This window comes from Neopsephotus bourkii, unplaced genomic scaffold (genome assembly GCF_033783945.1).
Source record: "Neopsephotus bourkii isolate Nb327-2 ecotype Australia unplaced genomic scaffold, CSIRO-AGI_Nbou_v1 NB_1423, whole genome shotgun sequence".
Taxonomy (NCBI): domain Eukaryota; kingdom Metazoa; phylum Chordata; class Aves; order Psittaciformes; family Psittacidae; genus Neopsephotus; species Neopsephotus bourkii.
The window spans coordinates 5,161,896-5,183,817 of record NW_026901900.1 but is presented as its reverse complement, the minus strand read 5'-3'; the positions used below and the strand labels follow the sequence as shown (position 1 = coordinate 5,183,817).

Below are 21,922 nucleotides of genomic sequence, written 5' to 3'. Positions count from 1 at the left end.
CTTGCCAGGCTGGTGTGTGCTGAGGTTTTAGTTGATGCTTGTCATGATATGGTCAGCTATGGTTAGTTCATGCTTGTCATGATATGGTTAGTTGATGCTTAGTCATGGACTAAGGGTTGCTTTTGGAGAGGGCTTTCCAGATCCCACAGCACATTATGGGCTGCACCCCAAGTTACAGGATGGCTATTTTCAGTACAACAAGGAAGACTTCCAGCAGCACCCTGCTTACAGCTGCAAGATGAAGGCTGTCTCCAGAAAGCGGTGTTAGCCTGCTGAGCACCACTACCTACATTCTGTCTGTCTACACCAGTGGCTCAGTCTCAGGGTAATTTAGGCTCAACTCCATAGAGGTTATCGAGGCCCTCATATTTCAACCAGCTGGCCTACACTCACCTACAGTCATTAGAAAGACTCTCCAAGAAAACACTTTCGAGCAGGAGCCAGACCTAGATGATCTGAAAATCCCATGGGATTTTCCTAAGGAACTTGCATGTGCCCAGAAAGGAGAGGAAGCCCTGGAAATATGGCTAGGTTATGACATTTTCTCTACATGCTAACAACAGAGATGACCTCACATGCTTAATTTAATTGTTCTTCCATCAATCCTTTCAGGGTGTGCAGGTGTTATAATTCTCTGGAGAGGCTCTCCTGGTTTACTAGTTTGTGTGTGCCTAGTTCTTGCTCAACATATTGACATACTCTCAACTTGACATACAACTAATCTTTCTTTGCAAAATATGTCACAATATTGAAGTTAGGTCTGAGGCATGTGGCCAGCTGAATGAAATTTGGCTGAAGCCTGGAGAAGACAGTATTCATGTCACTATCCAGTGGGGCCAAGTTTCTGCTGCCATCAGAGGCATACCTAATTTACCTCCATGAAAAGAAGAACAGAGTGTACTCAATGACTACAGTATCGTTCACCGAAAGAGTGTGTAGCACATTATAAGCATTAATTCTTAGGACACAATGGCAAGGTCAGAAAATAATATTATCCCTATTTTATATGGGTGCAAAGAGCCAAAGACAGAGATGACACTGGAACTAAGCTTCAGTGTACTTACAAGACTAGAGCCCTTCCAACAACAAGAAAGGGATTTTGTATATTGTATTTTTGAGCCTAATAAAAAAAATATCTCATGTGTTTTGATTAGCTGGATTCAGGGAATTTGGGGTGCACATGAGTTTTCCTAAGAGATTTGATGAATTCGGTCTTTAAATTAGGGATTTTCATAGTTAAAAAGTGCTGACAAACACCTTCATAGCAAATGCCAGGATTTTCTCCTCAAGCAAAACAGTTTATATTCAGAGTATTTTGACTGATTCGGACCTCAAAAGCTGTTATCTCTTGGTTCTGCCACTGGCTGTGCAGTCACTTCCCCATTGAAATTCATCACCTTTCTGGACAAATAGCTTTGTAAAGGTTTAGTGCATCTAGTTTAAGTGAGACAACATTTGTGAAGAGAAATGGGAACTCAATTAACGTTTTTGAGGAGAAACCAATAAGCTTTGAGTAACAAAGATGTGAAAAAGGATTTTGGTACTCTAAATGATGTCTACGTTTTGCAGCCATATCAGTCTTATAACAGGAACCATTTCTTCTTGTGTATGGACTGAGGTGTTTGGAAGGTAATATCCCACTGCCTCTAGCTTCTTGTTCTCTTTATCATTCTTAGACACTAACAATCTCTGAGAGTCAGATCCTGGCATTGGGAAAGAAGTGATCTTTGCTTCTTCTGATATTGATTCACACCATAATTTGTTTCCCCCATAGCTTCTCGTTGATAAAATACAAGGATGGTGCTTCTCCCTAGTCATAAAGGGATTGCTGCGTGGTGGAGAAGGTCAAAATAGTCTTGTTTATCAGTTCAGGTAGCGAAAAGGAGAGAACTGTTCACAACACTATAAAAAAAATGTTCATGAGCGTAAGGGTTAGGTGTTCAAAACAGAGAAGTAACCAAAAAGAAAAAAAAAACACCCGAAACAAATGAGGTGTGTTACAGTTTTACACCCCTGCTGCCTTGCTGAGCCATCCAGGGTACTAACAGTCCCCAAGTGAAGATCATGTCATTACTTTAGAGCCACAGTATGCACTGAAGCACAGCTAATGCTCCCCTGTAATTGTTGCCTGAATGCTGAAAGCCGCCAGAAAGCCCACATGCATGGACACATATATACTCATTGCTACTCTCAGGCTGATGGAAATTTATAAATGGCTAACCCTGTCTGGAACTGTATTGCTCCTAACCAAACATCAGCACATTGATTGGAGCTGCAGATCTAGTTGAAAATGGGCTCTCTGAAACAGCAGGCTTAACGGCTGCAAGCATCAGAGCTCCAAGCCTCCATGCTGTCCAGCTGGTAAGTTTTTCATTTCTTCTCTGTGGCTCCCAAAATGCTACAGATAAACAGGAGCAAATTCTTGTTAGTCCTGTTGACCTTTAAGTATCAATGGAGAAAGTTTTCACCTTCTATCAGAAATGAAAATACTTGATGCATTTATATGGAACTTTAATAGTCATGTTAATATGGTCCATGTACTCATTTTGCAGATCTGTTTGTTGCTTTACTCAAATACATTTCAATGAGAACCTTCCCACACTTGCAACCATCATTCAGGGGCACTGGCATACGTCTGGCATGATTGTTTCACTTGCATATGTGTCAGATATACTGCTGCCCCAGACAGTAAGTGTGTCTGTATACTTGAGGACAAGGTCCAGCTCTACACCCTGGGCAGATATCTATTAATTCTCTCTGGCTTTCTTACTACTCCTATTCAAATTTCATGTGTTTTTTACCAGCTCCATCAAGTAAGAGAGGGAAAGAAGGAGGAATTTAGTTTCCCGTTTGAAAAATTATGGATCTTTCATTGCTATACCTTCCCACATTGCACTCACATTTAATTTCAGATCTTAAATGATTCTAAATAAACTCCTAAGATTCAGTTTAAGCACAAAATATTCAGTTGGGATGAATGAATAATTCTGGAACCTGGAACAAGAGAACAAGAATAGGTTGTAATGCTGACAATGGGCCAGATCCACCAACGAGATAACTGTGATTGACACAAGTGACATCTCTTTCACTGGAACTTCATTGTACAGTGTTTTATTCCTCACTCTTTCAGTCCTAGCTTAAAACAGTCTATTAGTACAAAAGAACTTCTAGTTCACACCTGGGGAAGGACTCTTCATTAGGGACTGTAGTGATAGGACAAGGGGTGATGGATTCAGACTTGAACAGGGGGTGTTTAGATTGGATATAAGCTCTTTACTGTAAGGGTGGTGAGGCACTGGAATGGATTGCCCAAGGAAGTTGCAAATGCTTCATCCCCAGCAATGTTCAAGGCCAGGTTGGATGGAGTCTTGGGTAACATAGTTTAGTGCTAGCTGCCCCTGCCGATGGCAGGGGGGTTGGAACTGGATGATCTTAGGCTCCTTTCCGACCCTAACTATTCTATAATTCTATGACTCAATGAACCAGTGGAGTCAGTCAAAGGTCTAATGTTGACTCTAATGGATGTTGATTCAGCACTGACAAAAATTCTTGGATTTAGCTTGAAAATGAGTTTTGTCTCAGTGTAAGAGACCCTTTCAGTGGTGCCTGCTGCTAAATTTGTCAAGCATTTACCATCATGTGTCTCTCTCGAGCCATAGTAGAATGGAAATGTAGGGTGTGCTTTGCTCAAGGCTCAGCTTAAAGTAAGTTGGGAGTTGCCTGAGCTTGAGAAAGTTACAGACAGGAGTCATGTAAGAAATACAAGTGGAGATGGAAGGACTGCTGCAATGCCATATAAAAAATTTCTAGCATTTTCTTTGAAAAGCAGCTTTAATCGCATACGCTTTGAGGCAGGACACTGAGAGTGAGGAAAAGAATCATTTGGTCAAGATTTTTGCCACACCTCTGAGAATATCCCTAACCTGGGTTGTTACCAGCACTTCAGCATGATCACTGCTTACACAGACCAAGGAAAACCTTCTTAAGAGTCCAGTAGTTGAAGCCTCTAAATAGTCTGTCCTTGATAAAAACACTTGAACCTGTCAGCACTTCCAGCGCCCTCCAGAATAATCCCACACAATAGAGCAGGAGGCTGCATGGCTTCACTTTGTCTGCTTGGGACCAGCTTATACATGCAAAGAGGGACCAAAGCACAGAAGCTGGGGTTTTACTGCAATTGCTGTTCTTAGCAGCCAGCCATGGTAGGGCTGACCACCTGAAGAGTCTCTTCTCTGTTGTCACCTCAGTGGGTCTGATTGCTGCTGAGAGACTGAGCTGAGAAGTGATCAATAAAGGGAACAGTTCACAGACTGAAGAAGTGGAACTTTTAGCGTTTGCAATCCGACTGTAAAAAGCAAACTTCCTACATGCAGGCAGCCTAACTGCAGAGTACCAAGTTAACTCACCAAATTCATGGTGACTAACTGGGGCATGCTATAAAGGTAATAACAAGATTTTTCTGTCATGAATGAAAGCTTACAGATTCATAGATCATTTGGTCTATATGACTGTATCATGGATTTGCCATTAGGTTTCATCTTTAGCCATGCTGACAGAATCAAAAAACATATTTATTACACTTGGTGGGTTTTAATTGACTTTGCATTCCCCTGTGTGTAGAGTTAGAACAAAAATAATCTGCAAAACACACCGACAATCTTACAGTTTATTCTGGTTCATTCCTATTAGAAAACAAACAAACAAATAAATAAATAAACCAACCAAGCAAAGAGCATATCACAGATGCATTCTCCTGTAAAAGCTTTACATAAGATTTGAAGGAGCATAAGTTAGCATTAGCCATCAGAAGAGAAAGATGAAGAGCGAATGAAAAAGCTTACCCTCTGGGCTTGATGAAGAAAACAGCTCGAAGGCAGCAAATCAATGATCCCAGGATGAAACTGAAACACTGCCTATAGAGAGAATGGATTTGCAAAATGTGAGTTCTTCCTATTTCATGTGGTATTGCCTCTACTTACACAGGAGTTTTTTAGTCCTAAGGCCCAAGGTCTGATAACATACAAATAATTTGACAGAGGAACCGGTTCTTAGCCATATTATAAAGCTAAGAGTGCACAAAGGGGAATCCATCTTATCTAGATATCTCTGTTGCAGCTGTCTGCATGTGAAATAATTGACTTAACATGAGTTTTATCAGTGTAGTCAATAAAGTGTAGGATGCGATGCAGCCTAAAATAGAAGTCCCCTTTGGTGAAATGAACTGCATGCCAACCTCTTTTGGATGCACTGACCTCATTTACTAAATAGGAGTGCAAGGAGTTCACTCAATGCAGAAAACTCCACTGTCAAGCTCCACAGGCTTTATTCACTGGCAGTGGAGAAAAATAGATATGGTTGGATGCAATTTATTTCATCCTATTCTAATGTCTAAAATATAATAGATTAATGACATCCTATAATTTACTAATTCCAGGAGTAATGCTGTGCTCTTGGCTTACATAACAATAGATGAGGTTTAAACTTTAGAGCATGGGACACTGCAAGAATGAAGGAGTGCTCATAGCCTGCTCTGGTCTTTTGAAGACTGATTTCCTAAGGAAATAGGGCTTATGCAATTACATTAACTGTCCGTTCCAATAAAACACGAATGCTAGCCAGTTTCAACAAAACTGTACAAAATACAGACCTTAAAGACATTATTTTGTTAAACTTTTCCTTTGGAGGAAAGGAAAGTGGCTGAGTAAAGGAATGAAGAACAAGATTAAAACCCTATTGAAAAAGAAAGCCTGAAAAGTGAGCTGAGCCACAGTGAAAGATACCTGAGAATCCTCCCTGGAGAAAACCACAGGAAAAGAGACTTTCCATAAGGTCCCTTGCTTGGATAGGCTGTGTCACTGTTGTAGCCTATCTTACATCATCTGGAAACTGCCAGAAAATGCATCTATCTAACAAAAAAATAACATCTCCCAACTTTATACAATGTCAGAAAGAAAACCCCTAAGTTGGGATTCAAGTGTCATCTGTCAAGTGCCAAGCTTGTGTTTGAGTGAAATCAGTGGAAGTTGGGCTCTGAATACATTAAACCTCAATTTCACCACTTGCAGCCTCATTTTAGGGAGGAAAACTACAGATAGGGCACACTAAAAGCACTGAATGCTTCTCTAAGCCAGCAAGAAAACCTTAACTCAGGATACCTGACCATTTCTGACATCTGTACCTCACTGCATGAGACACCTTCAATTGCATCTGAAGGTGTCTCTTCTGTGACCCACTAGGACATAGTGAAAACATACAGCCTATGATAAAATGTAGGCTGTTACTCAGGTATTGTCTTCATTTTATATTGAACAGAAGTTATACCATTTACCCTTTCAAATACTGTCACTTGCTTTCATAGGACTTCCTTGTTTTTCATACATGTTTTTCATTGTTGTGTGTGATTGGAAAAGACAGAGGATTTTGACCACACTGATTTTGTTTTCCTGAGAAAAAATGTTCCAGCACACTCCATAGCCAGGCTTTTGGGTCTAAGCTCTGAAGGGAAGGTATTTTATTGCTTGTTGCCAAACTGAGTGTGATGATCCTAAAAGCTCAAAAGGTCATTTACTTTAAATTTCTGTGAAGAGCAGTTCTTTTCCACTGTGAACCATTGTGTAGCGCAAAGGTATAGGATTTTGTCAAAACTGCCATTCTGTTCTAGAAAACAAATTTATCCTCAGAATTCCTTCATTTTTCCATGCTTCCTCTTGTTCCACAATTCCCTTTTGCACAAGCACTAGCAGTGAGACCCCCAGAATTTGTCCCCAGGCTCAGCAATGCCCTGAAGCACTGCTGAGCTGCCACTGGAGCAGAGCCACTTCCAGGAGTGATGTTTGCTTCCTGATTTTTCTCCTTGGTTGAAGGCACATCACCTGTGATGTAGGGGTCTGCTCCTCTCAGAGCCATGGGGCTGGCATGGGGAGGTAACACCACAGCCCGAGCTTCCCCCACCACTGCATGTGCATGATTGGAAGAACAGATCCCTCCTCTCCATCATCTTTCTGCCCAGTGAAATAAGCTGTGGAGCTGGAAGAATATGCCCTAGAGGGGAAAGCAACCTGGATCACAATCTGGCATGTACAATTCCTAACCTACTTTCTTCCCATGCACCTGGTCTTGTAGTTTCTCAGCTTACATTTTCCAGCCACTGTTAGAGAGAAGCATTTGGGGTGATTACCACAGAACACCATTCATTGTGTTCCCACTGCCGCCTGGATGGTTCTGCTGCTAGTGTTCTTGTGGTCAGTAGAAATGTTGGTAGACACGGGCCTTCTCCCTGATCAAAGCCAGAAAGTACAAGCAAAGCAAGGAAATACTCACCTCTGGTTCAGTTTTGTTAACAAATACAAGCAGTGACTCTTGGCCAGTTTCTGAATTCTTTAATGGGATTATTATTCATTCATGCTGTCCTCAGTGAAATTTAGGATACCAGTATTAATCTTAAGTTGTGATGAGAATTGTCATAGCGAGAAAGCTTGTTATTACAAGGCACAGAGGCCACACAGAAAGAATATGCAGCCCTGGCTCTCCCAAAATAAATCAGTTCTAATTCCTCCTGCAGTGAGACAGGAGAACAAACCTAATGTGAACTGGTCTTTCCAAGAAATAATGAATCTTTATACAAACAGCCATGTAAAACAGCTTAACTCTTCCTTGACCAAAACTCTGCCTCCAGTGAAGGATGAAAAGAGCACAGTTAAGACCTAGGTTCATCCTGCTTACCTTTAGGCCTTTGAGGCATTGAAGTCAGGGTTGTAATCAGTGACTATAAAGTATAGAGACCTTAAATTGCTGTCCCACATCTTGTAGCAGTCCATGGGATACAATAAGCCAGGATTGCAACCTATGCCAAGACTGAGCTCACAGCCTGCTTTCCCAAGGCAGGTAATTCTTTGGGAAGACATGTAGTCTTCACACTTTCTAGTCCAGGTTGTATTTCTCCCTCATGAAGTTTTCCATGATCCTAACCCTACGCATCCATATAGCATTCACATTAGCCATCAGCAACAGTGGAGCAGCTGTTGAGATCCTTTTGAGCATGAAACTTCCTGCCTACCTATGTGCTACATCCCTCCCTCCTTCTGTAGCAGAGGAGACAGTGACTAGTCATCACCCATGCCCTGCCTACGTCCACCATGAAAACACATTACCTGCAGAATAACTTTTGTCTCTTGCCAACCAGAAATGAAAGGTTCACATCTGCATGACTGCCTTCTTGTCATTCTGGTTTTTATCCTGGATTAGGGAGCCATTTTACTGATTTCCTCTTAGCGCAGGTTTACTCTATTCCCAGATTACATCTTCTCGTACCAATAACAGGAACCGAAACAAATACAGCTTCCACTTTCCAAGAGTAAATCCACTCCTGGTTGCTCAGCTGCAATCTTTTTTGAGCCTTTTTCTCTATTACTGCCCACTGCCCACTCTTCCAGCCTGTAGGCTTGGCATTCTTGTAAACAAGTTGGCTGACTGGACATCAGGAAAGGGTTTCCCAAGGACTTTTTATGAAGAAAGACGCTGGTGGCCAGAATGTCTCTCTCTGAATAGTTTTTACCAATTAATGTGTTTCATCCAAAGTAAAGAATGATTAAGGATACTTGCATCTTGCCTTATATAGGATGTGGCCATATGTAAGAACAAAGGACACAGCATGCACAGGTTTAGAAAGACGTGAATCTCCTACATTCACTGGGAATTGTTGGGATTATTCATGTTGGTCCTTCCTTTATCATGTCTGAGATTTGGCACCATGAAGTGACTCCTTGCAAGAGGCATCACAGACGTGATGTGCTTTGTCTTACAACTCAGCTAAGCCCTTCATCTGCCGCCAGGCATGTTAGTATCATTCAAGAGACCCTAAATATGGCCCATGTCTTTCCTTGCCTTCATTAGCAATGAACTGCCTCCTTGTACTCTCAGACCATTAAGTATTATGGCAAAGGTATTGAAGACTAGGCTGGGCAGTCTGCAAATTCAGTTCTGTGTCTCATCGATGACTGAAATACCATTTATTGTCAGCACAGAAAAGAATAAAGGCAAAACTAGTGTTAGAGAATCTATTTCCTCCACCATACTGAGCAGAAGGTGCTAGACCACATGTGGCAAGATCCCCAGGGTGTCCTGGATCAACTAGCGACTGGAGCCACGTTGGGCTATCAAACTGTGGCGTTACGCAGAGAGCTGTCGCATCTCTTCTTCCATAATTTGTGCTAAGTGCCTCTTTAAATTTTGAGTTAAGCAGTTGTTGCCATAGTAATGGCCATTTAGAGCAAGAGAAAGCAGTGAATGTGTTAGGGGTGTGAGATTCTGGCTCTTCGCATAAAAATATGTATATGCATGTATACATGCTCCTGCAGAGCTGCATGAAAGAAGCCAAGCAAAGAGTTTGCACCAGATCTGAGGGATGGGCAAAGGAGTAGTGTTTGTTCCAGGGTGCACTTCATCTACACAGAGCTGAGTCCTAAGCAGAAAACAGCCCGAGTGGTGACTGACTTATACTCCATTTCATAGAATATACGAAGTAGAAAGTAGAAGTCATTCCCTTGGTCACAACAAGACATGTTTGTTACTGCCTTCGTAGGTTATGACTTTGCCAAAACAAGAAAAATATGCTTTAATGGGTTTATTTTTATTAAAAATAATCCTTACTATTAGCTCTTTAACGGGAATTGCTTTCCAGCAATCTACTTCCAATGTTTATACAAATTTATTTGCCAGGGCAAAGGTTGCCAAAAAAAAGGAACACAGGTATTGTATTATTTCATTTTAGACCCACTTCTAAGATTTTTCTGCACTCCTAGAACTAGTATGTCTGATGGTCACAGCAAGACAGATTCCTGACTCCTGGGAGTCAGATTCCTGATTCCTCAATTTATGTCACCTCACCGTGGGTTGCGAAACTTGTATGAGTTTAAATATCTACAGCAAGGGCGAGATCCTGCCCACATATCCAAACATATTTCCCTGGGGACTTTGGCAGAGTTTAGTCTTCCTTTAATTAAATTTACTGAATGAGTTAGGTGTCACCTTGATCAGCAAATGCAGGCAGTGCCTGAAGTTAAGTGCTTTGGGAATTTTCGTCCCGAGAGTGAGTTTTAGGTCCCTACAGCACTAACAGATGCAGAAGAACAGGCAGTTTGCATTACTGGGGACCTGTATTCTGTTAAGGTCCCCATACTAGACTGATTGTGAATGGCCTTTTTAAAGGCCATAAATCCATAGCAGGGTATCCAAGTTTGAAAAATGTGGCCATAAATGTACTGCGGCATACCTTGTCTGTCTCTGAGCTGAGACAAGGTCATGGAGCAGAATTAAACATTACTGGGTTCCTGTAAGAATGCATAATTTGAGGTTTGAAAATAATTCTGGACCCAAAAGAGGGACATAGATGTATTTTCTAAGTATAGCTCTGTGTTGTTGGTTGTTTCTGAGCAAATAGCAAATAGAAACCACCAGCTCCTGTTCCTTGTTGGTTACGTTTCCTGCTTCTAAGGGCAAGCCAAGTGAATAGCAGGTCTGAAAGATTGAGGACATTGCTTCCATCAAGCTTCCAATTGTACTTTCTGGCTGAGGCAAGGCAGTCTTACACCTTTCTTTGCCAACTGGAAAAGAAAAATGCGAACAGGATCTCTCTAAATCATCAGAAAGCATAGTTTTCAGTAGTTTACTGATTTACAACAGTGGCAAATCATGTTCAGTAGAATTTTTAGAACAATCCAGTTCCCGTAGATAGCTGAGGGCAGCTTTTGTTTCCAGTAAACTTCTGTGACATTAGTGATTAAAACTATAAAGGCAATAAGCACAATTCACAATCAATTATGTTTTATTAATGTTTTTTTAATACATGCCACAGCCCAGTAAGCATGAAGCTGTTCAACAGCGTTGTTCTAAAGTCAGCTAATAGCAGGATGTAATTTGTAGCCATCTCTGCTCACTTACAAAACACTTGCTCCGTTAATTGTGATTTCACACTCTGCTGAATGCTGTAGCCTGGAGATAACATTCATGTGATGGAAGTTACCAGTTTGGGCTCTGGTGGGGGGAAAGGATCATTTCAGAAGAGGCTACTGCATTAAATTTTTAATCCTTTTATGTTAAAAAAAAAACAAACCAACAACTCAGCAGCAAAAAACTACAACCCACTGCTAAACAATGCTTTCCTTTCCTTAAAAACCTGAAGAGTTTTTCCATGCTTTTATTCCTTCCTATTGCTTTGTGTTGTTATCAAGAACATAAAAATAATAGGACCAGTAGGTGAAACCCTGTTTGTGTAGTCATGCACCTACCTTGATCTCATACTGTAGATGCTAGGTGGACTACTCTCCCTAAAGCAAGTGCCTATGGTTTCATTAGAAATATTTTTGTGTCTTTGGATATCTCCAGAAACACCCTATGTCTTTTCTCTTTTCTATGTCAGAATAGCAAGGAGATTCTCCTGGAGAAGGTCAAAAGGTTCCTGAAATGTTGTCATATGTTAAGTATGCAAGTTAGGCATGTTGAATCTCATCAGTAAATGGTTGGTGGTGGTGAGACAGGAGTTCAGCTCTGAACAGCCATAGGCAAGGCAACAGCTCCTGCTTGGAGGCATTTGCAGTGCATATATCAGAGGGAGAAATACTGCCTCATCTGACAAATAAGAAGAACCAACCTAACTTGGAAAATTCCCAGCTGAATGTTCGGTACTGCTGGGAGACATGGATCCCACTAGACAGGAATGGGAGAACCAGTCTGGGAAGGCTTTTATTTGGCTTATAACTAAATGACATAGGGGTGAGAAGGAGTCATGGAGGGTGCTTTACCTCTGCTGATCATCACCTTTGTTATTTCAGTTTCTCCTATCCTGACCAGTGATTGCAGGAGGCACCTCACCAGGTTTGAATGCTCCTACTCTGGGGTCCAGGCCAGGAGTGGGTCCCATTAGAGCAGACTGGATGGCAGCAGGAGTCATCCCACATAAAAATGGGGAGGAGAAAGCACACTTAGCTGCTTTGCAAGGTCTATATGACTCTAAGGCTGGCAGCCCAATTCAATCTCAACAGAAATAGCGGTTAGAAAGGACTCTCTGCCCTCCACATATACAGAGGCTTAGCCATATTCTGGCCACATTACTTCACTGTGAAGGAAATGTCTTGGCAGAGGAGAGATGACAGTGAGATCTGGCAGCTTGCACTGATGGCATTCAGTGGGAGCCAAGAATGCACAGTTAGAGCACCTCATGTGGAGCATGGACAGAAACTCATGGAGAGATCTGGGCCCAAGAAAAACCCTATAGATCTGGCAGAGAGCTGAAAAGTGGTTATGAGCACAAGACAGGAATGATCCCTGTCTTCTAATGAAGGTATTAAAAAAGATGTTTAAGAATCAAGAGGGAAAAGCTAAATACTTGTCCATTACCTCTCCAACCCAGGCTTTGGCATTGCTGACCTTAGCACAGCAATGATGTCCCTTCACCACCTAGCAGGATTAATTGCTGTGACATCCACAGGTCACAGAAGCCAGCTGCTCCTTTGTCCCCAGAGTCTTTACATGCCCATTTTTTTCCCTTCCATGTCCCTCTGGGACCACACAGGAAGACTGACACTAAAGTTGACTAACACACAATCAATAAGCAGACAGCACTTGTCTGTTTGTTGCTGTCTCTGCTAGTGTGCTTTCAGCTGTCACCAATGCCTGGAAGAAATAAGCAGATGGATAAAAAGCAGTAGGATTCAGCTCAATCCAAAAAAGACAGACGGGGAGATGGTGGGACTTGCAAAGATCTAACCCTGCATTACATCAAGATCATTACACCACAAATAGTCCAGATGGTACAAAGCCTCAGGCTCGTGGCTGGACTTCTCAATACACTTGAATATACTTATTGGCAAAGTAGAGCAGAAACTCTAACGAGTTGGGAGACTGAATAGCCTGACCCAGATCTTTAGCTCTGGAGGTCTGCTCACTGCAGCTCCCTCTCCTGAGACCAAACTCACTTTAGAAGGACTCAGCCAGTGCCAGATGCACTAATGTAATTTATGAAGGAGCAAAGACCCATGTTTCCACACCACGTTAATGTCCAGTAACCTCCAGGGGCTCTTTGTTCCTCACCAGGCTAAATTAATAGGTCTTGCTCTAATCCATAGAGTCCTTTAATATCTAGAAACATCAAGAGTATCACGTCAGAGACATCTGTTCTCCTGTGTGATTAATATTTTTAATTATTTTTCTGAAACAGGATGAATATATATCTCTGAGGAAAGGGCTGGGCATCTGTTGTATGTTGACATTGTAGAAAACATAAAGCATCACTTGTTGGTGCTAGCACAGTACAAACAGTAATGCAGTGTTCTGGGTTTTTTCTTACTCATTCCAAAATAAGAGAACATAAGCTTGTGTTTTAAGAGGATTGGTCTCTTTCCACAGGAGCATATTATCTCTTGCGTTATATGTCGTTCTTTATATTGAAATTTCACCTAAATTTTAAGTTTTCCAAACTCTTCTACCATATGTTGGGGATAGGATGAACTTGCATAGCTATGCTGCTGGCAGTGGTAATTGCATTAATTAATGTTTTTCATATATGAATTTTCAAGTTTCAAGGAAAGACACAAAAACACCTAGCTGCAAAGTTATTTTTGTCATTTCTCACAAGGAAAGGAATAAAAAAACCTGAGATATAACAGCCAGCAATTGAAATTTAAATCACTTGAATTCATTTTCAGCAAATTTATGTGTCAGCACCTGATTAGCATTTTATGAAGGAATTTTTTCCATTTCCATGGAAGAAATCTACTTATTTTCTCTACCTCACCATGTTTTCTGCAACTTTTTTCCTTTGTTTTTTTTTTTAACTTCCTGATTTAAGCTATCAGATTTCAGCCAGCCAGAATCAGAACGTGAGCACTTTGTGTACCTGACACATACCTGCCACTGTAGAAGTTGGGTGCCTTTACAGATGTTTTTCTTCCAGAGGTGACAGCATCTCTAATTATAATTGGTAAGGGGACTCAAGCTTGTCCATCACTTTATTCTAACAAAATAAGACATCTTATCTTTCAATGGAGTTCTCATCAGGCAATAAGGTTAAGCACTGGCAGAGCACATATAAATGTGCCAAATGTGTTGGATGAGCAATGCTTCTCTGCAAGTTATCCATGATATCTAAGAGAAAGAAATCATGACATTTAACTTCTGTCGCTCTTGAAATATGCACCAGAATATTAAGCCAAAATTGGAATAGTTTTAGAAATATGCTTCCCTCAGATAAGATTTTTAGGGCACAGCAAGAGTTCAGGGGTAGGTGTCTCTCTGATGGGGTTTCCTGGAGACAGATCTGTTGATGATAGAATTAACTTCAAAGTTGTAATATGCCACATGAGCACAGGTATGGGGAACCTCCCCTGTGATCTTTCACTGAGCACACTCTTTTTCCAAAGGAAGTTTACTAAAGGTGGTAGGTGATACCAAGTTGCCATATGGCTCCTGGCACCACAGTACCACATTATAGTCCTGAATAATGCAGCAAAAATCCATGACTCTCAAGAGGGAGCCACCCACAATAAAGCTAAACATAATCTTCTCCAGCACCCACGTCAGATCTTGTTGAACCTTTTCTCAGGAAGATGGGTACACAGATGAGCCCTGAAAAATACTTAAAAGGAGAAAAAGTAGGGGGCAATTTAGGATATAACACATAGCAGGGGTAAGGGAAAAGCCATCCAGAGTTTTAGCCCAATCATATAGGTTGTCCCATTTGCTAGTTAGTGGTGTTGAAAAACAGTTAGGAGACCTGAGGTGACTCAGCTATCAATGAAGTTGCCCATGCCATCCTTATAAGTGGAAAATTGGAAGGTCTATGGCTTTTGGATACAGTGTTGGTGATATGGTGGAAGGTATCAGTAAAATCATCACTGGTGTATGAACAATCACACTCAATTTACAATTTATTTGGGTAAATGGAAGATTCAACTGCACTTCTTTTTTGCAGTCTGAGACCCAGAAAAATAGACTGAAGACACTTAGCCTAATAAGACTTCACCCTTGAACTGATAGCATGGGTGGAGCTACTCTGTGAGCTTCAAACAGAAACCTTACAGAAGGTCAGAGCTTGTAATGTAAATATAACCCTGGAAGAAAGCCACAAAAGACAGATTTAGTTTTGGAGATGATACTGGGATCCTGAATGTAGAAAATTCATACATCCTCTTTCTCGTTCTAGCTCCTTTCACAGAAACAATGATGTGCACATCCTTAGTAAATAAGCAGACTTACATCAAGAACTACTGGATTTGTGAAATCAATTTTTTACAGTCATAGGAACAGCATACCAAAACTGATTGTTCAAACCAAGGGGCAAGGGTGTTTTCAACAACAGCAGCACAGCTGCCATTTAACACAAGCAAATGAGTTGCTTTTACTGATGGAAGTGCTGGCACTGTCTCCTGAGAGCAGACATAGCTTTCCCCTGGGGACCTTTGCTGATGAAAAGAGAAGGGGGTCTCGAGTGCCAAGTGAACATATTTCACAGGTGGAGCACTGCTGGCTAAAGTTCACATAGGGGAGTGAAGTGCTGGCAGAAACCTTCTGAGGCAGGCAAGGAAACCTTTCTCCTTCTGCCTGTTTCTGTTTATTTTTCATTTTGATATATGGATCACTTCTGCACCTACACCCTACATCTATTTCCACCAGGGATACAATGCCTATAGGGCTGAAGTGTACACATTCTTAAGATTAACAGAACACTTAGAACAATACAAACCTGCCTGTAGCTCAGGTTAAAACATTAAATACAAATGAAAAATGGAAGGGTTGCAGCTTGGTCAACAGGTATTTCTTTTTGAAACATGATTTTAGTAGAAGAGGGTACCACAAAGTCAAATTGGTATGGTCAACATAGCAAAATCACTTCTGACAGGAAATGGCAAATCTTGACTGTGGGGTGCTACCTTCACCATGGTTAATGGGAGGAATATGGGCTGTATCAGCCTGGAGCAAGTACAAAATGTTTGTATATATAGTTGTGAGTTATGCAAGCTGCAAAGAAAGCATGTAGGAGGTGCATGCCAGAGGGAACAGGAGAGAAACTGAATTGCTAGCCCATCTTTGCAAACTGCTTTAAAATAACCCCCCTTCTCTACGTCAATCTGCATGTTCAGTGTCACCATAGTGATGCTGCACATTGTCCACCCAAATCTGCCTCACAGCTTCCTTCAGGAGTCCCATCACAGAGAAGCTGCTGCTCCTGGAAGAGTCCTTCCCTCTCAGCTCAAAGGGGAAACCTCCCCTGACAAACCAGACTTCACATTAATGCCTCCAGTACCTGACCTGCACACAGCACCCTTTTTCCTTGGCAGGACAGAGCAACGCCACTGCACTGGCAGCAGTGCACAGGCTACCAAGTCTACAGAGGGAGAGAAGCACATTTGATACCTGAAGCTGTGGTTTTGGTAACTGTCTTGTGTTTATAAACAAAGGATTTGAACACATAGAATAAGATCATTGTGTTTTCCTGGAAACCCCTCATTGGGTACTCCTTACCTTAGTGTGTCCCCAGATAGAGCAGGTTCATGGTGTTGCATTTGTGTTCTCCAGCCCAGGTAGGGTTCCTATCACCTCCTCCCTTCATATCTCTTCATTTCCCTTGTCACATTCACACCGGTGCCCTCAACACAGACTGTCAAGGAATCCTCACCTTCTCCAATCGCTCCTTGACTTCTGCTGGGACTGATCCTCTCACATCAGAGTGCCATTTCAGTTTCCCTCTGTAGGACCACTGTAACAAGCTTGAGTGATAAAATATAGAAATCCTTCGCACTCTCTGCAGGAAAAATCAGCTCTTTCTATAGCATCATTTATTTCACATATGTGCTTTTTATGTGCAGTGTTTAAATAAATTTTGCTACCTTTTTAGGCTTTATTACTGACATATCAAAGATATGTATATCCCTGAGAAACAGATGTGATGCTAAGTGGATAGTGATGTTATTTGCATAAAACATTACCTATGAAGAAGTCAGAGAGATAAGAACAGCCTGTTTGATGTTCAGGGTAAATCCACTGTAACTCTAAGCATGTACCAGACAGGTTTTAGGAAAGCTCATAGAGGACCCTATTTAGAAGCTTTTTCTCCTGCAAATTTACTTGCTCTTGGTAATGTTGAAGGGCTGTTGAAAACAGGCTGGGTTTAATATGACCTTATAAAAGACTCATAAAAGCCAGGAGGAGTAATGGGAAACAAGGGAGGTTTATTGTTAAAGTATAAGAGGAACAGTGGAAAAGATCAAAGTTTGATTCTTGGCTGTGCTGATGACCTAAGGTAAATTATTCAGGAACAGGCTTGGAAGAGACACCAGCTGGCTAAGGAAGTTTGTCAGAGTCAATGCCTCAGTGGGAAGCAGGGGGTGCAGGGCACAGTTGAAAGCATGTTCTTCAATTCCTAAAGGGAAGCAGAGACCTTTTCAAAGCCTGATAGTGATTGTGAGTGTCGAGCAAATCAAAATCTACGCTTAGACTCTTCTGAGAATCTCATTTTATCTTTCTGTACCTTTTCTTCCCCAAGCGTAAAACAAAGAAAATAAATATTTTACCAGTGTTGGAAGGATAAATGTGTGAATATTTGCTGAGATACAGTGGTGACAGAAGCTACAGAAGTAAAGAGAAAGGATATTGCAACAAAAAAATCCCAAGTCCTGATCTTATCCAAATGGTGGATTAGTGATGAGAACAATAAAGTTGATTTATCTCAGTAATCTACCATTATGTGACACATGTCACCTTTTTGTCTGATAATTTTTTTCCAATAGCACAGTATCACCATTTTATGTGCCCTGTATACACATGAGTAATATTTGGTAAATTATAGAACTAAGTCACAGAAAGTGACTGAATATATTTGATTCATTACTCCTCCTAATATTACTAGCAAATATATTTTCTAGACCTGGTTAGTAAACTACAGGTGATCAGCAAACTACCTTACTTATAGATCACTGAGAGATGATGAAGCTTATTCCCCCTTGACATATCACTTATTTCTGAATGAAAAATTCTGCTCAGACTGCACACGTTACTAGGATAGCAGAGAAAGGTCTTTAACATGCATCTGACACATTACTGATTTCTGAGAGAACAATGTTGGACTAAATATGAATAAAAAGCTGTTATGTTATGCGATTTGGTACAACAACATTGAAATTGTACCAGGCTAAACAACTGCCTTGCAATAAATGTGCTTATCCATCATTCAGTGTTAAATTTTCAATGTTGTTCATTTCAATTTCTTTGTGTTAAGTGTTTCTAAATTATAATAACCCTGAAATGCTAATAATAATAGATGCTCTGTTGAGGAAAAGGTAATTACAGAAATGAATTATAGAAGTGCTATATTTAAATATTACCACACTTAATTTATCTGAAGCTTTGGAGAGCAGGGCAGTCACTTTGTGATATTTGAAGAGATAGTGACAAGGAGTCTATGGACGAATCATACATCTATGTTGCATAAATAGACATTGTGGACCCGCATTTATTTAAAAAAATGTTACAACATGATCTTCACTATAAGTCTTGATTTTTCTCCTTTTAAGGCCATTGGCAAACTGTCTTGACCTTACTGAGAGCAAATCACAAACTTACATACATACATCACTGCTCTGTTCTCCCTTTGATCTGAGCACTGAACTGTGATTAACACTAAGGAGAGCAAGTCCAGCCATAAGCATTTTCATGCCCTAAGCAAGCAGCCAGTAAAAGATTCTTCCTTGTCATGTCTCTTCTTTTTTTCTTTCATGTCTCTTACTTTTTTTTTTACCTTTAATTTGCTGGCAAGAGAATATTTCATGCCTCAAGGAGGGATGGTTTTGTGATTAAGATATTTCACGTATCTTTTTGCCCTTTCTAATTCCTTCCGTCTCTTCTTTAGAGGTCCGGTGGAAAGACGTGTTGGCTTGTTCTTCACTGGCTTGTGGGACAGCGCTTCAAATTTGGCAATGGATCGGAAAGACTGAAGAGCACATCTGCTCCCACCAATGTTTCTTAGAGCTGCTAAAACAGGACCAATGAAGATGTTCACTAGGCTTCAAGTTCTTGCGTTAGCTTTATTTTCCAAAGGAGTTTTCCTTTCCCTAAGTGACCACAGCTTTGTAAGGAAGGAAATCAAGATAGAAGGGGACCTGGTCTTAGGTGGTTTATTCCCAATCAAGGAAAAAGGCACTGGGATAGAAGAATGTGGAAGAATCAATGAAGACCGAGGCATCCAGCGCTTGGAGGCCATGTTGTTTGCCATTGATGAAATCAACAGAGACAACTACTTGCTGCCAGGAATTAAGCTTGGTGTCCATATCTTGGACACATGTTCCAGGGATACATATGCCTTAGAACAGTCTCTGGAGTTTGTCAGGGCGTCGTTGACTAAAGTGGATGAAACAGAGTACATGTGCCCTGATGGCTCATACGCCATTCAAGAGAACTTACCACTACTCATTGCAGGAGTCATAGGTGGTTCCTATAGCAGTGTCTCCATACAGGTAAGTCACAGGAGCCCCATTAGGTGAGAATCACTTACCTGCAATCATTTATCTCTCCTATGAGAGAACCACTGCTTACATAAGTTTATCAATAGAGCGAGCTGTAGCTCAATCACTTCACCTTGGGGATCAACCTAGCATATAATTTTTCCTGAATTCAGATTAGTTCAATTCACTCTTTAAAATGCTTGCTGTTGTTTAAACCTCTGGAAGCTGTTTGCTTCCTCTGTGTATGATGTATCCCAAGAGCATCTGAAGTTTCCAAAAACCTTAGCATTAATTTTGACCTTTGCAGTTCACGAGACTTTCACAGCTCTAAGCTCAGATTTCTGCTTTCACATCAGTAATAAATTATATCACCTATATATCTGAATGCATGTTTACCTGCCATGCTGCATGTACATAACATTAGTCATTTAAGAAGGAGGTATTTAAAATTAAAGAAGAAATCCTGCCGCCTGGCAGAGTGCAGTGTAAACAATCAGAACTCCAGCACAGAAGATGCCCTTAGTATATCTTGCTCCCTTGCTGGCACATTTCAATTGCAGCTTTTGGTTGGGCAGTAACAGTCCCAGACAGGGTGTCAGTAGAGTGTTGGGGAGTATTTAATGGCTTGCAATGGAGTAAAGTTGCAGGTGGGTAAAATGCTCCGTATATCCTTCCAACTATGGTTTTATTACATGCTTGGTTTCAGTTGCAAGGGGCTAAACATAACATTGATTCCTTTTGGTCTTGGCTTACCATTTTTTTATAAAATCATGACAAAACTTTAAGTCCTTGGCATCTTTTTTTTCCATTAAATGAACACAGAAAACATATGTGCCTTCTTTTTCAGCACAAGTTCTGTATTTCTCCTCTCCAGAGCAGATACTCCTTTGGCAGTGCAGACTGGGATGTTCTAAAGATTCTCATCACTGCCAGTGGGCACCATCCATGGGTAAAAATGCCCCCTCGCTTCACTGAAGCTGCCAAATCTACATATATCTCATTATTTTTGGTTAAATTAAATAAACTGGTCCACATTATTCATAAACACAAGCAAGTGGTCTTTTAAACACAGAATTCGGTAGGCTGAGACCCTGCATCTAATATCTCTTAATGATCAGCTGTAGGCTTCCAAAAACACAAAGCCTTGATAGTGTTGGGTCACTATGAGCAACATGTTTTTCCAGCTGAGTACAGGCTGTATTTACTGTATCAGTGTCAAAGGAGAGTTCTTTTATACTACAGACTATCACAGCACTGACAGATCACAGAGCTTCATTTACCTGTTTCATAAAGAAGCCAAGAGTTCATCCAATGTTTATTTCAGTTAGAACTACATTGTGAAATTGGCTACTGCTCTTGCCAAGGAATTAATTCACATCAGCCTGGGAGCATGTCCACTTTACACAAGATGTGTATGAACAAGGAAGTAATATTTCAACAAACTACATTTTATTCACTTTTGTGTTCCAGTCTGTGGCTTGTCTGTGTGTTCATAGCAGGGAAAACATGGGCAAATGGTTACTCGTATCACAGGACGATAGTTTCTGCACAGCAGAACTTCAGCCATCTCTCACACTAGGAGTGGGTTTGTCCACTGTGCACCAGTTAGCACAACAGGGATGTGTCCTTCACCAGTTACGTGGGTCTGATCTCTTGGAGAAGAAAGAATAACAAAGTTCTGGGACTGGAAAACAGATGTTTGATGAGGAGAAATGATAGCTACAAAAGCTTGGGCAACACAAGCTGTTAAGGAAATCATTATTCATTGTCTCTTCAATCAGACAAAAGGGCACCTCAAATGAAACCAGCAAATGGCAAGTTGTTGTTGATGTTAAAAACTAAATGAGTTCAAGAAGTGACTGAAAAAATAAGGAAATTCTGCACAGATGACACCTTTAGCTCAGCAATTCCCAGAGCTTCAAGTATCTCAGGGTTGGTAAACATATTTTGAAACATCACACGCTTGCTGTTTGCCACTGCTAGAGAGGTGGCAGTGGTTTTGTTGTTTAGTCATTTGTGGTCAGCCTGTTTCCCAGTCCAGCCTAAAGTCAAGTGTGTCCAAAGGACATGAAGCCATGAAGAAGCCTAAAAGGTACATCTGTATAAGAAGCTACAGCTGGCAAAGTGTTATAGGTATTTACTTCCCAGAAACCCTGAGGTAGTCATGCCATATTCCTAACATGGCCTGGGGCCTCTTGCACAATCTGTCCCTTTGAAGCCAGCCTCTGGTGATCACTGACTCAAGAAAAATCCATGTTTGAGGCAGAAGGTTAGATGTGGTACATCTTCATCATACAGAGTATATACAGATGCTTCATATTCCAAAAACTTGGGTTTGGAGCAGCTGCAAGGCAGAAACCAGAAGTCTTGATAAAGGACTTTCTCATTCAGTCTATCTGATAAATGTCAGTACAGCTGTATGCATATCTTTA

At 41.0% G+C, this 21,922-nt stretch overlaps 1 protein-coding gene across 4 annotated transcripts in view; it reads left to right on the top strand.

Moving 5' to 3' along the window:
• Positions 1-21,922, top strand: part of GRM3 (glutamate metabotropic receptor 3) — a 105,979-nt gene that overhangs the window by 39,436 nt on the left and 44,621 nt on the right. For 3 of the 4 annotated variants that reach the window (XM_061368129.1, XM_061368131.1, XM_061368130.1), the window contains exon 2: positions 18,899-19,502. The exons of the other annotated variant lie outside the window; for it this stretch is intronic. In XM_061368129.1, coding sequence (XP_061224113.1) covers positions 19,005-19,502 — 498 coding nt within the window. In that variant the 5' untranslated portion in view covers positions 18,899-19,004. The remainder of the gene's footprint in view (positions 1-18,898; positions 19,503-21,922) is intronic. 4 annotated transcript variants of the gene reach the window in all.